The 13,180-nt window shown below is 42.1% G+C and overlaps 1 protein-coding gene across 1 annotated transcript in view; it reads right to left on the bottom strand.

Annotated features, from left to right (window-relative positions):
* Positions 1-806: 806 nt before the first annotated feature.
* The window catches only part of LOC114659257 (sterile alpha motif domain-containing protein 10-like), a 232,291-nt gene continuing 219,917 nt past the window's right edge, over positions 807-13,180 (bottom strand). Inside the window, exon 5 of the mRNA XM_028811643.2 lies at positions 807-1,740. Coding sequence (XP_028667476.1) covers positions 1,718-1,740 — 23 coding nt within the window. The 3' untranslated portion in view covers positions 807-1,717. The remainder of the gene's footprint in view (positions 1,741-13,180) is intronic.

Here is a 13,180-nt window from a genome sequence, read left to right as displayed (position 1 = left end):
CACCATTTAATCAGGTTGTATGGTTGCCAATATTCAAATATACTTTGCATGTTGTTATTATTTATGAATATTATCAGTAATACATTATTTTATGTATAACTTAACTTCTGCTTGTCTTTTTACTACATCTAATTGCCTGAGGTTATAGATATAGAAGGGAAGGTGGGGATAAGTTATATACAATAGTACCTTATAAACAGTGGTAAGTCTGTGAGATTAGGCATTCTAAGGCTACATATTAATAATACAATAGGGGAAAGTAGAGCAATATATATTACTCTACCAAGATAAAACAGCCTTACATTGATCAGAATAGCGTAAAATGACCCTATAAGCCTGCAAACAACAGGAGTTTAGTGGAGACGCTGGCAGGGGACTGGCACACTTATTTTAGGATAAACACTAAAGGAGGTTGGCATTTAAAAATTTGATTTTTTTCTAGCTTTAGGTAACGTAAGACTTCCCATTATGGAGTTATGGAGGCCACATTAGCATCCTTCCAGTTCAACAAGTTTCATTGATAGGCTAACAAAGTAGTGTAGGAAATCTGAGCGATTCTTTCACTGGATAGTCGAATTCCATCTGATCAAACTCCAAACACTGCTGTAAGAGGATGTGGGATGAAAGCAAATCCATCACTATCTGAAAAATTGGAAAAGATCGGCTCCCACCGTCTGTGACCCTAAACTGCAGCCCTAAATCAAGTGCATTTAATAACAGATGGACCGATGGATGACTATTTGTATGTTGAGCTACTTTTATTAAAAAGTCACGCAACAGCCAAGAAACTGGAGATGTATTCCTGCTGGATTAATGGAAGACGTTTATTATATTTACAAGGACCAGGGAATACGGCACGACGGAGTACAATTATTCCATATCAACCTGCTTTCATTTACATATGCATTTAAAAAACATTTCAACTCTTTCTACTTTTTCATTTTGTGAGAAATGAAAAAACTGCAAAATAAAAGAAAGGGAAAGAAAGAAGCAAGCGCACAATGGCAGAATGCAGATGACTTGCCAAAGTGCTTCAGACAATCAAATCAAAAAGAGTAAACAGAAATCAGATCAGTGCCTGGACGGACAATGTAAGATTCCATGCAGTAAAAAACATTTCAGCATCTCCAAAAATCAATGTCAATATGACAAAATATTCAGAAATAATAACCTGAGATGGAAAATATATCAGGAGTATTTTCTTCGTCTTTCTCCAGTTTAGGATATTTCTTTTTTTCATTTAACCCTAAGATATTAGCATCAGTTACAGTCTCCTGGGTTTATTACAGATCAAGACGTCTCGGTAAATATAAAAGCAGAAGAACTACATGTGGCTGGATAGGCAACCTCATTACTAGAATGCAATGTCACCGCTCTGACGGCGTCTTTGTTTTCAGACTGTTAAGACTCTGGTACAACATCAGCATGGAGTCCTAAAGTGTGGTGAGGTGATGATACGCTCGGCTACATGTGTGACTGTTCTAGGGCGATGCAAACAGTCTCTTGCGTCCCGTGTATGTATGCGTGTGGTGGTGCAGCTCTATTAGCAGGTACTGTATTTTCAAAGTTTATTTCATTCCGATCTTGTCCTCAAAGGCCAAGGGCTTCTTTTCAATGCAGGGCATGATTCTCAGTTTTCGTATCTGGAGTCTGTCATCCCTCCCGGAGGCGTCCCGGATCAGCTGAGGTGAGGAGAGCTGTCAAGTGAATGGATGTGCTACGAGAGATTTCCATAGGAGGCTGAAAAGAAAGAGAGATGAGAATAAGTAATTTAAGAAATGGAAAACGGATTAGGGGGGGGGGGGGCACTTTAGAGAAGAACGCCTTATACACCCACAGAGTATATCCAAGCATCTTATTTAGCTGGATGACTGAGTTAAATGAAACGTAGCGCTCACAGTTGATCACTATGATATCTGCGTGTGTTCCACGTGTCTTTGCTATACGTACCTCATAAGAAGAAGGTGTTAACTTGGAGTACTGGCTGATCACTCCTGAGTAATGGGAATGTCAGGACTTTACTAACCCACTTAGTCCATTATGGCATTAGAAAGAGCTCTGGATGCAAGCCAGGAGGCCTCCCTGGATGAGCTGCTCTTTCATCACAGAGCACCCCCACTAATAGAGGACCAGCCTGAGCCTGGCAGCTGATCTTACCTGCACAACGCTGGCATGTGGGAGCAAACCCTCACGGGCACAGAGAATGCAATCCACACAAGCAGCGGTGGCAGCACTAACCACCACGGCGTGACTGTGTCACCCTTCAGTTATTCAGCATACCTATCTATCTGTGGAACCCACTTCATTCAAAATGATGGTCATGGAGACCAAGAGCCTATCACTGCAATGTAGGGGCAATGTGGTCTGACAGTGCAGGCCAGCACCCTCACACACACACACAGACACACACATTTACTCACAGCAATTGACAAAAGCAGTTGGTTGTAATGGAGCATATGATATGATATTACAGCTCATAACTCAACATTTAAATGGCTTTTGACAGCATAACCACTAGAGGCTGAGCATCACAATACAAGGGCCAGGAACACAGAACTGGCTAAAGTACAAAAACCAGTGTGGCTTTCCTTCTGATTCTGATTCTGTGATGTTCAAAATGTCGAGAAACGATGACTAGCATGGCTTCTGTATACATGTCTGTGGAAACCTAAGATAAAACTGACCTGCCTTCTTCAAACAAGTTGTGTCATGTTTGCTGTTCCAACAGTTCCAGGCCTACTGCTTTTTGTCCAGTTTGGTCCAATACTCCAATACTCAGTTCCATATCTTTTGAAAACAGTTTGACCAAAGTGCAATCATAACTGCCATAGAAATACTTTAACTGAAATGGGATTTCTGCAGTCTGCTCTGTTTAGTAATAGGACCAGGCCTACGGATTTGGCCTAAGGTTTGTACAAGTAGTTTTTGAGATGTATAATTTATTTAAAAATACATCTACTCACACACAAACTATACCTGTACATAGTCAATGAAATATATAAATGAAGATAACTGACAGCACCAGAGCACATACTGCATGATGAAGTGAAAGAAACAAACACACGTCGATCTGTAAAAGTTGGTGTGCACAGAGGCATTAAGCCCTCCTGCCTGTCTCTCTATCGTGCGACCCAATGTGTACTAATATTGTTAATATTGTTAGTGCTATATAATTGCACAGTACACGAGATGTATTATGAAATCTTCCTTTGCGTGAGTTCCTGTGATTTCACTAAAATGAGATTTATGTGGATGTACGGTATGGGCCACTCCATAATGATTTTTAAGAATTAACTAATATCAGAATTGGCAATTCGCAGGACTCAGTGATGGGGACGCTGCTGTTTTTTACTTAGTGACTAAGTTAGACAAGAAGGTAGCTAAAATGTGCTCCACTTGCAGATGACACTGAATTGAGCATTGTCACCTCTGGACACAATTCAGATATGGGCAGATATTTGGGAAATGAGGTGTAATGTAAATCCGGGTAAAGTTTAGTGATTGGGAAGTTACAAATATCATTACAATTTTGTAATACAGGAACTGGGCTGAGACATACAGTAAGTCCTGATAAAGACGTGCACGTTCTACTAGACTCATCACTGACCTCTCAAACCTAACCCGTGTGCCATATCTGGAGTACTGCACTCGTAACAGCACTGGAGAAAAGTCCAGAGAAGGGCTGCTAAATGTAAGCGCATGCAGACGGTACTTTAAATTATGAAGGCCTTTCTAATGGGAATGCAGGGCCACAGGCAGAGCCTAACAATATTTTGGTTGACAGCCTCGCTTGGAGTGGCAAGGAGATGCTCTTCAAGTAGGGTCTGCACAGAGAGATCTGACAGAGCGCTGTCAATTAACAAGAAGAGACTCTTTTCACTAAAGGCTCAATGATATTTCACCCAAATCAAAATGCTAACCAGAATGCAAAGTTAGAAAAGGTACTCCTGCAGAACTTTCACAGTTCTTTGCTTTGTTTTTGCTCGCAATTCCTTCTAAAAGGCGAGTCTTAATGTTTGGACACTTAGCTGTGTGCACCACCTTCTTTTAAATTGCAGTTGTGCCTAAGTCATGCGCCACACTGGTGTTTGTCATGTTGCCCAGCGCCATGCTTAATCCATGGCCTCAAAATGGTGCTGCTTATTGAAAATTACAGAGAGTGGTAAAATATTTGAAAATATGAGAATGAATAACGTTGAAAAACAACCAGCCACAGGTGATGCACAAACCAGTGTGTTCCTTCGTGCCGGTCCCAAGCCTGGATAAATGAGGAGGGTTACATCAGGAAGGGCATCCGGTGTAAAATTTTGCCAAATCAATATGCGGACAACAATACAAATTTCCATACCAGATCAGTCGAGTCCCAGGTTAACGACGACCGCCACTAGTACTATTAGCCAACAGGGTGCTGGCAGAAATTGAGCTACTGTTGGCCGAAGAAGGAGAAGAAGAAGGAGAAGAAGATGGGGGAGATGTGCCCAGAGGCAGAAGGAGGAAAGTAAAGAGAGTGGAACTGAGGGTAGGAACTTTGAATGTTGGCAGTATGACTGGTAAGGGGAGAGAGTTAGCAGATATGATGGAGAGAAGGAAGGTTGATATATTGTGTGTGCAAGAGACTAAATGGAAGGGGAGTAAGGCCAGGTGGATTGGAGGTGGATTCAAAATGTTCTATCATGGTGTGCATGGAAGGAGAAATGGGGTAGGACTTATTCTGAAGGGACAGTATGTCAAGAGTGTTTTGGAGGTGAAAAGAGTGTCAGGCAGAGTAATGATTATGAAGCTGGAAATTGGAGGTGTGATGATGAATGTTGTTAGTGCATATGCACCGCAAGTTGGGTGTGCGATGGGTGAAAAAGAAGATTTTTGGAGTGAGTTGGATGAAGTGATGAACAGTGTACACAAGGGACAGAAAGTGGTAATTGGAGCAGATTTCAATGGACATGTTGGTGAAGGGAACAGTAGAGACAAGGAGGTGATGGGTAGGTATGGTGTCAAGGAGAGGAATGCAGAAAGTCAGAGGATAGTTGATTTTGCCAAAAGGATGGACATGGCTGTGGTGAATACGTATTTTAAGAAGAGGGAGGAACATAGGATTACGTACAAGAGTGGAGGAAGATGCACACAGGTAGATTACATCCTATGCAGAAGAGTTGATCTGAAGAAGATCGAAGACTGCAAAGTGGTGGCAGGGGAAATTGTAGGTGGTGTAGGTGGTCTGTAGGATGATGTTGGAGATCAAGAAGAGGAAGAGAGTGAGGGCAGAGCCAAGGATCAAATGGTGGAAGTTGAAAAAGGAAGACTGCAAGGTTGAGTTTAGGGAGGAGGTGAGACAGGCACTGGGTGGCAGTGAAGAGTTACTAGACAGCTGGGAAACTACAGCAGATGTAGTAAGGGTGACAGCGAGAAGGGTGGTTGGTGTGACATCTGGACAGAGGAAGGAGGAAAAGGAAACCTGGTGGTGGAATAAAGAAATACAGGAGAGTATACAGAGGAAGAGGATGGCAAAGAAGAAGTGGGATAGTCAGAGAGATGCAGAAAGTAGACAAGAGTACAAGGAGATATAGCGCAAGGTGAAGACAGAGGTGGTGAAGGCTAAAGAAAAATGCATATGATGAGTTGTATGAGAGGCTGAACACTAAGGAGGGAGAAAAGGACCTGTACCGATTGGCTAGACAGAGGGACAGAGCTGAGAAAGATATGCAGCAGGTTAGGGGGGGATAAAGGATAAAGATGGAAACGCACTCACAAGCGAGGAGAGTGTGTTGAGCAGATGGAAGGAGTACTTTGAGAGGCTGATGAATGAAGAGAACGAGAGAGAGAAGAGGTTGGATGATGTGGAGATAGTGAATCAGGAAGTGCAACGGATTAGCAAGGAGGAAGTAAGTACAGCTATGAAGAGGATGAAAAACGGAAAGGCCGTTGGTCCAGATGACATACCTATGGAAGCATGGTGGTGTTTAGGAGAGATGGCAGTGGAGTTTCTAATCAGATTGTTTAATGGAATCTTGGAAAGTGAGAGGATGCCTGAGGAGTGGAGAAGAAGTGTACTGGTGCTGATATTTAAGAATAAGTGGGATGTGCAGGACTACAGTGACTACAGGGGGATAAAATTGATGAGTCACAGCATGAAGTTATGGGAAAGAGTAGTGGAAGCTAGGTTAAGAAGTGAGGTGATGATTAGTGAACAGCAGTATGGTTTCATGCCAAGAAAGAGCACCACAGATACAATGTTTGCTCTGAGGATGTTGATGAAGAAGTTTAGAGAAGGCCAGAAGGAGTTGCATTGCGTCTTTGTGGACCTGGAGAAAGCATATGACAGGGTGCCTCGAGAGGAGCTGTGGTATTGTATGAGGAGTGGTAGAGAAGTACGTAAGAGTTGTACAGGAAATGTACGAGGGAAGTGTGACTGTGGTGAGGTCTGCGGTAGGAGTGACGGATGCATTCAAGTTGTAGGTGGGATTACATCAGGGATCAGCTCTGAGCCCTTTATCTGCAATGGTGATGGACAGGTTGACAGACAAGATTAGACAGGAGTCCCCGTGGACCATGATGTTTGCTGATGACATTGTGATCTGTAGCTATAGTAGGGAGCAGGCTGAGGAGACCCTGGAGAGGTTGAGATGTGCTCTAGAGGAGAGGAATGAAGGTCAGTAGGAAAAAGACAGAATACATGTGTGTAAATGAGAGGGAGGTCAGTGGAATGGTGAGGATGCAGGGAGTAGAGTTGGTGAATGTGGATGAGTTTAAATACTTGGGATCAACAGTACAGAGTAATGGGGATTGTGGAAGAGGTGAAAAAGAGAGTGCAGGCAGGGTGGAATGGGTGGAGAAGAGTGTCAGGAGTGATTTGTGACAGATGGATATCAGCAAGAGTGAAAGGGAAGGTCTACAGGACGGTAGTGAGACCAGCTATGTTATATGGTTTGGAGACGGTGGCACTGACCAGAAAGCAGGAGACAGAGTTGGTGGTGGCAGAGTTAAAGATGCTAAGATTTGCATTGGGTATGACGAGGATGGACAGGATTAGAAATGAGTATATTAGAGGGTCAGCTCAAGTTGGACGGTTGGGAGACAAAGTCAGAGAGGAGAGATTGCGTTGGTTTGGACATGTGCAGAGGAGAGATGCTGAGTATATTGGGAGAAGGATGCTAAGGATAGAGCTGCCAGGGAAGAGGAAAAGAGGAAGGCCTAAGCGAAGGTTTATGGATGTGGTGAGAGAGGACATGCAGGTGATGGGTGTGACAGAACAAGATGCAGAGGACAGAAAGATATGGAAGAAGATGATCCACTGTGGCGACCCCCAACAGGACCAGCCGAAAGAAGAAGAAGAATGTTGAAAAACAAAACAGAACAAACTCTGCAGATGTCAAAATCATTCCTTACTGGTAAAAATATAATGTAACGTTGAGTGGGCTTCCCCACACCATGCACCCACAGTTGGAGCATAAAAGAAACATCTGGAACTGCAGTCTCGCCGAGTTGGAGCAACAAAATCGGCAAAGCAGAGGGGCAGATTCAGGGGTACAAAAACAGAAGGAGTACCACAGGAGATTCAGGAGAACAGCGGAGGCAGACCAGCGAGAGACGGGGACCAATAACGGTGCAAGCGAGGCTGTAGGCGCTGGTGATTTTCTTCTTTTTATGGTGTGCATGGGACCTTAACATTGGGCTGATGAGAGGGGGATGCACGGTAGGGACTGCGTTACTTAAGCTGGGTACATTGGCAGCTACCAAATGTTTACTCACTGTCCTTTGTGCTGCCTTCGAGGGTCGCTACTATACAGTATATGTTTTATTTTCAGACCATTTAAAGATGCCATGAAGACATGGTTTTGGGGTGTGGAAGAAGCATTTTGTTCTGAAAACAGTAAAACGTTTTTGTCTGTTGCTAATGTCAGTGTTGATAAAGCCTCTGTTTCAGTTTAGGGAGGAGAAAGCCCTTGAAGTGCAGACACCTTAAGCTCCTTTGAGCCACCTTTCAAGGGAACACAAGAATTCTGTTACTGAAAAGTTGACTTGTCGCTGCTTCACATGTAATGAAAACTACATCTTGAAAGGCAACGGTAGTTCCTAACAAGTTTTAAACCATGACAGCGCTAATTTGAAAATACAGGAACAGTGAATCTTTATGTCTCATGGTGTGTTGGTATAAGGTGAGCTCTCAGAGTGAGGTCCCAGCAAGGCATTGGCTTCAGTGGAATTCACAATGAAAATCGTAAAAATGACCTTGGAGACGTTTAGCAGCTCAGTGCAAACGCAGTGTGCAAAGTTCTGATATATTTAGGGAGAATGGGACAGAAAACTAGAAATCCCCCTTACCCATGGACAGTTGAGCCACAATCCTGCTACGGTATCTGTCACCACAGACCTTATATAATGGGAAGTCGAGAGCTTGGTAACAAACAGGAAAACTGGCAACATGGAAAGTATGGTTACAATAATTAATTTCAGGCCAGCAAAAATGTCAGAGAGCAGCCTTTTCACGCAGGTCCATTTGACAGGAGGGTTTCTCTCCATATCGTATCGGTGTGGTCAGCGCCAATCTGACAGATGTTTATACCAACTAATTTCAAGCTCACGTTTTGACGTTAACAGTAATGTGGCCTTTATTCCTCTTCATATTTCAGTAACAGGCCTTATGCTGACATAGCTTTTAACACATGAACAGCAGATCATCACCTAATGTTTTTATTACATTTTTGGTCACTTGTTTGATTTAACTTCTTACTGTTTACTTATCCTTGACCTGCCCATTACTAACAAGGCATGTTCATCATAGAAATTTTTTTTACACAAAACACAAAAGTAAGAGAAAAAACAGAGGGTGGGCTAATCCATAACAGTCCATCGAACATTTTTAGATTTTCTCAAAAGAAAAAAATTCACACTGGTGGGAATGTTTGATGCGGCAGGACTCAGCTCAATTTATATCTGTGTACTGCATTAAAATTATAATGCATCGATAGTAAATTATTAAAACTCACAACATTTATACACTGTTCTTACACACACACTACACTAAACACAGAGGGAGTCAGAATAATCTCAATTAATAATACAAAAAAATGTTGACAATATAAAGTTCATTAACATTATAACCAAGATATACCCAGCTGACAGCAGAACAAATCAAAAAGTCGCAGCTCTAATGAGCGAGGCCAAATGGCGCAGCAGAGTCAGGCGAGTCCATTCAATGACACGCCATTAACAGCAAGCTGTGAATTCTAACTAAGTAACTGGTTAGAATGAAAAATGGATGAGCTGTGCCCGGATCTTCCCCATGTGATGAGACTTTTCTTGTGTGCACCATGTGGGAGTCAAAAATGAAAAAAGAAAAGGCTGCCGAGAATGATGACATTTCTAAAAATGTGTGGCAGTACAAAGGACCCTCAGAGCAGCAAAGGCGATGAATGTGAATGAATGACAAGAACAAAATGCCCCTTCATTACTAGGCTTCCTTTCACAGTGAGTGGAATCATAAATAATTTACAGTGTCGGAATATGAACAGGGTATTCTGGCTTCAGGAGAAAGAGATTAAAGAAAAAAGGTCTGGGCTTTAAGTAGCAGAGCACATTGCTGAGTTAACTGTAGTAATGAATGACACCACTGATACGGACTTTCCGTGAAACAACTTTGGATTTTTTGAGAAATGAGGTCTAAATATAGATCACCCTTTTTAACAAGTAATGAGATAAAATGCAGTTATGGACACTTTTAGTAAAACAGAGAAAGAGACAATATTGAATCGTTGACAGAGCATATCATTTGATCTGAGCTGATAACAGAGGTCTGCAGCTCATTCTAGCAGCGTGAGCCACAAGGCTGGCACCAACCCTGGATCGGGTGCCAGTCCATCACAGGGCACACATGCTCACATTCCTGCTCACACGGGAGCAATCTGAAATCAACAGCAAACCTAAAATCTAGGACTCTGGAACATTAAGAATATCAGAACATAAGGAGAAGAGACCATTCAGTCTGTGAAGCCCTGTTGTTTAGCTAGTAACTAAGCTGTCCCAATATCTCATCCAGATTTTTCTTAAAAGTTCTCCAGTTTTCTGTTTCATGTAAATGTCTCTACAGTTTGTTCCAGATTCCCATAACCCTTTGCATTAAAGAAATGTTTCCTGGCTTCAGTTCTAAATGTACTTCCCCTCAGTTTCCTCCTCCAGTACGCGATTCACCCTTCAGCTGAAAGAATTCCACGGGATCTGCTTTATCAATGCCATTGAGGATTTTAAATACCTGGATTAGGTCCCCATGTAGTCTCCTCTGCTCGTCGAGTCTTTGGAATATGGGAGGAAGACCCAAGTAGCTAAAGAAACACCCATGCAGACAAAGGGAAAACTGGAAGTGAATGGGGGACAATGGAGCATTGAGGTGGCAGCACTAACCCCTTTGACACTGCACAGCTCTACTACAGTTATGGACCTTATGTCATTTTAAAACTCACAGTAAATGTGATGGACAATATGAAATTCACATTACTCTAATGAGTCAGCATTTCATATTAAGATTGTCTTCCCTTCATTTTATTGATGCCATTCTTCTTTCCCTTTGTCGAGACTGAATCTTATGTAATATCTAAATGACTGGAACTGTGTTTGTGATACACGGTAAATTTAAAATGGCCGCCTTGGTCTTTACCTCACACTCTTTCACAGTCATTCATAAACATCCAAATAAAAAGTAAAATTTTACTGGTAAAGACAGCTGAGTCAGTTCCCACTGAAAGTTCTGAGGTGTGTAAGTAGTGTGGCTGTCCGCAGATGCTTTGAGGAGACTTTCCATTTCTATCAGACCAGCACATCCACTGTACACAAAATACAAAAATTGGGCCCAGACCACCACTGCAAAGAAAGACTCTGAAGCTGCTACACTGGTGTTACACTACACAACTGCAAGTCGGATAGCATGCCGCTTGTTTAAAGAGTGTAGCTGAGTGTCTTTGCCTCAAAACACGTCAGATTACACAAGTAGGGGCTGACAGACTGCACAGTTCATTACAGTTCATCAGCACAGTTTCAAATGTCCCATTGTGCCATGAAAGTATCATGAGGTTGACATATTTTGGTAGCCAATTAATGTATAGCATCCTTTATATTTTTCCACTTTGTTGTTGACTCCAACCTTCCAATAGCCACCCATCTGTTTGTGTGGTCCACAACATCCGTTTTCTTCATTTTGTGAGGCGATTTTTGGTCCTTTAGTTCTTGTAGATGTGACAGGGGTCTAACTGAGGGGTCTAACTGAGTTTACCTGGAGCTTGAGAAATGGGACTTTGGAGATTCTGTAGCAAAAGTGCGTGGTTTGATGATGCTTTTAAAGGCATTAGTCATTTAATTTATTTAAAGTTCAATGGAGGGTTGTCCTCATAAAAACTGCCATAAAAAGGATGTAACAACAGGTTCAGTAAAAAACTACCAGCAAAAATGTCCTTTCCCCTCGTTACCTGAAGATCATTTGGAAGAGTAGGAGTTTAGCTTTACGTTTCCAATAAGCTAATCTAATGTACAGAATTGAATCGATTGTCTGTATGCTGAACTGGAATTGTGGTGAACAAAATGAGGGTCTTCTACTCGTATTATGCCAATAACTCTGATGACACATACTGGCAAATCAATTGAGATGTTTAAGCCATTCTCAGTTGCAAAGAGAAAAATAACCTCTGAATCAAACGACAACGCTCATGGAGGCCTTGACATCCGATACTTCATTTATTACACAGAAGCCCAATTATAACACTCCTAAGGTATGGCAAATCAATATCTTGCTAAAAACTCTTTTAATCCAGTTTAGTCCGGGGTCAACAGACTTCACCATTTATCCTGCAGCATTGCGCACAAGGCAGGAAACAACACTGGACTGACCAAGTTATGTACACTCTGGCTAGTTTGGAACACGAGTTAACAGAAACATCTTTACAGAAGAAAACCAGTAGTAAAACTGTCACCCACTCCTTGACTGGCTCTGGTGAGGACCAGCAGCATCCGTTAACTTGCTAAAGATATGCGGCTTGTTGCGAGAAAGGTGCACTGTTAAAAAATACAGCAAGTCTCAGAGAGAGGAGCGTTGTGTGGGGTTTCATTTCAAGCAAACTTCAGCAAAAGTTCCTTCTGCGTAGCAGCCCTGCAGTGTTCTCTCCTTCAGTAGACTTGCTCTTACTGCGGCACTCATTGTCAGTCAGGGTGGCCAGATTTTCAAACTTTGGACATCTGCACGAGTGTCTCCTCATTTCCTCAATGCTAGAAAAGGCCAGTAAGCAGTAGAGTCTGCACGTGCAGCAGCGGTGAAGTAGGAAAGGGGGAGAGCAGCTGTGGTTATGGGCGGAGGGTACGGGTTTGAATTTTGGCGCTGTAACGCTTCTGTTGGCCTTTTCCAAAGCATTAGAGCAACTGAATGTGGTGCCTATCCCAACAACGTTAGACACAAGGCCAGCGCCAACCTCAGATGGTGTGCCAGTCCATCACAGGCCACATTCATGCACACATCTCTAGACACATATCTTTGGGGTCAGGGAGTAAAGACCCACACAGACACAGGGAGAATGTGCAGACTCTACCAAGACAGTTATAATAAAACAGAACTGTAATAACTCTCCATGAAACAAACTGATAGACAGTATCTTACTGAAAAGAAATACTGTATAGCCAAGATCAAAAAGTCTAAACTGGGAACGTAAGGAAATCTGGGTTACATAACCTCCTAATCTGAGAATTGAGGACATTCACTCTAAAAGCACATACATGGACATTCATACTTTCTCATAAATTACAAAATGCTAATATCTACATTAATGCTACAAATAAATCAAAATAATTGTTCTGCCCTAGAAGTATGTGTTACTGCTCTTCCTCTGCATTTCCTGCTTATCTAATGACACTTCAGCTTTTTCTTTGAGTTTGTAGTCTGTTAATACTGCATGTTTCACTCCGTTAACTTTATTTTAATAAATGCCGCTTCAATTAAATAAACCACACAATCAATGAAAATACAAAATATGTACAATATGTACCTAGAACTACAGACTATACATATTTTCTTTAAACAGAAAACTCTTCAAGCACCAGCGATGAATGCTACATTTAGCTGGTTAGTGTTCACAATTATAATGGAATACAATAAAGGTCTGCCGTTTGGAAGTTTATTAATAATACTAACGTCTCCCTTCCACTCTGG

The sequence above is a fragment of the Erpetoichthys calabaricus genome, chromosome 10 (genome assembly GCF_900747795.2).
Source record: "Erpetoichthys calabaricus chromosome 10, fErpCal1.3, whole genome shotgun sequence".
Lineage (NCBI taxonomy): Eukaryota > Metazoa > Chordata > Cladistia > Polypteriformes > Polypteridae > Erpetoichthys > Erpetoichthys calabaricus.
The sequence above is the reverse complement of the archived record's forward strand: the minus strand, read 5'-3'. Positions and strand labels throughout refer to the sequence as shown.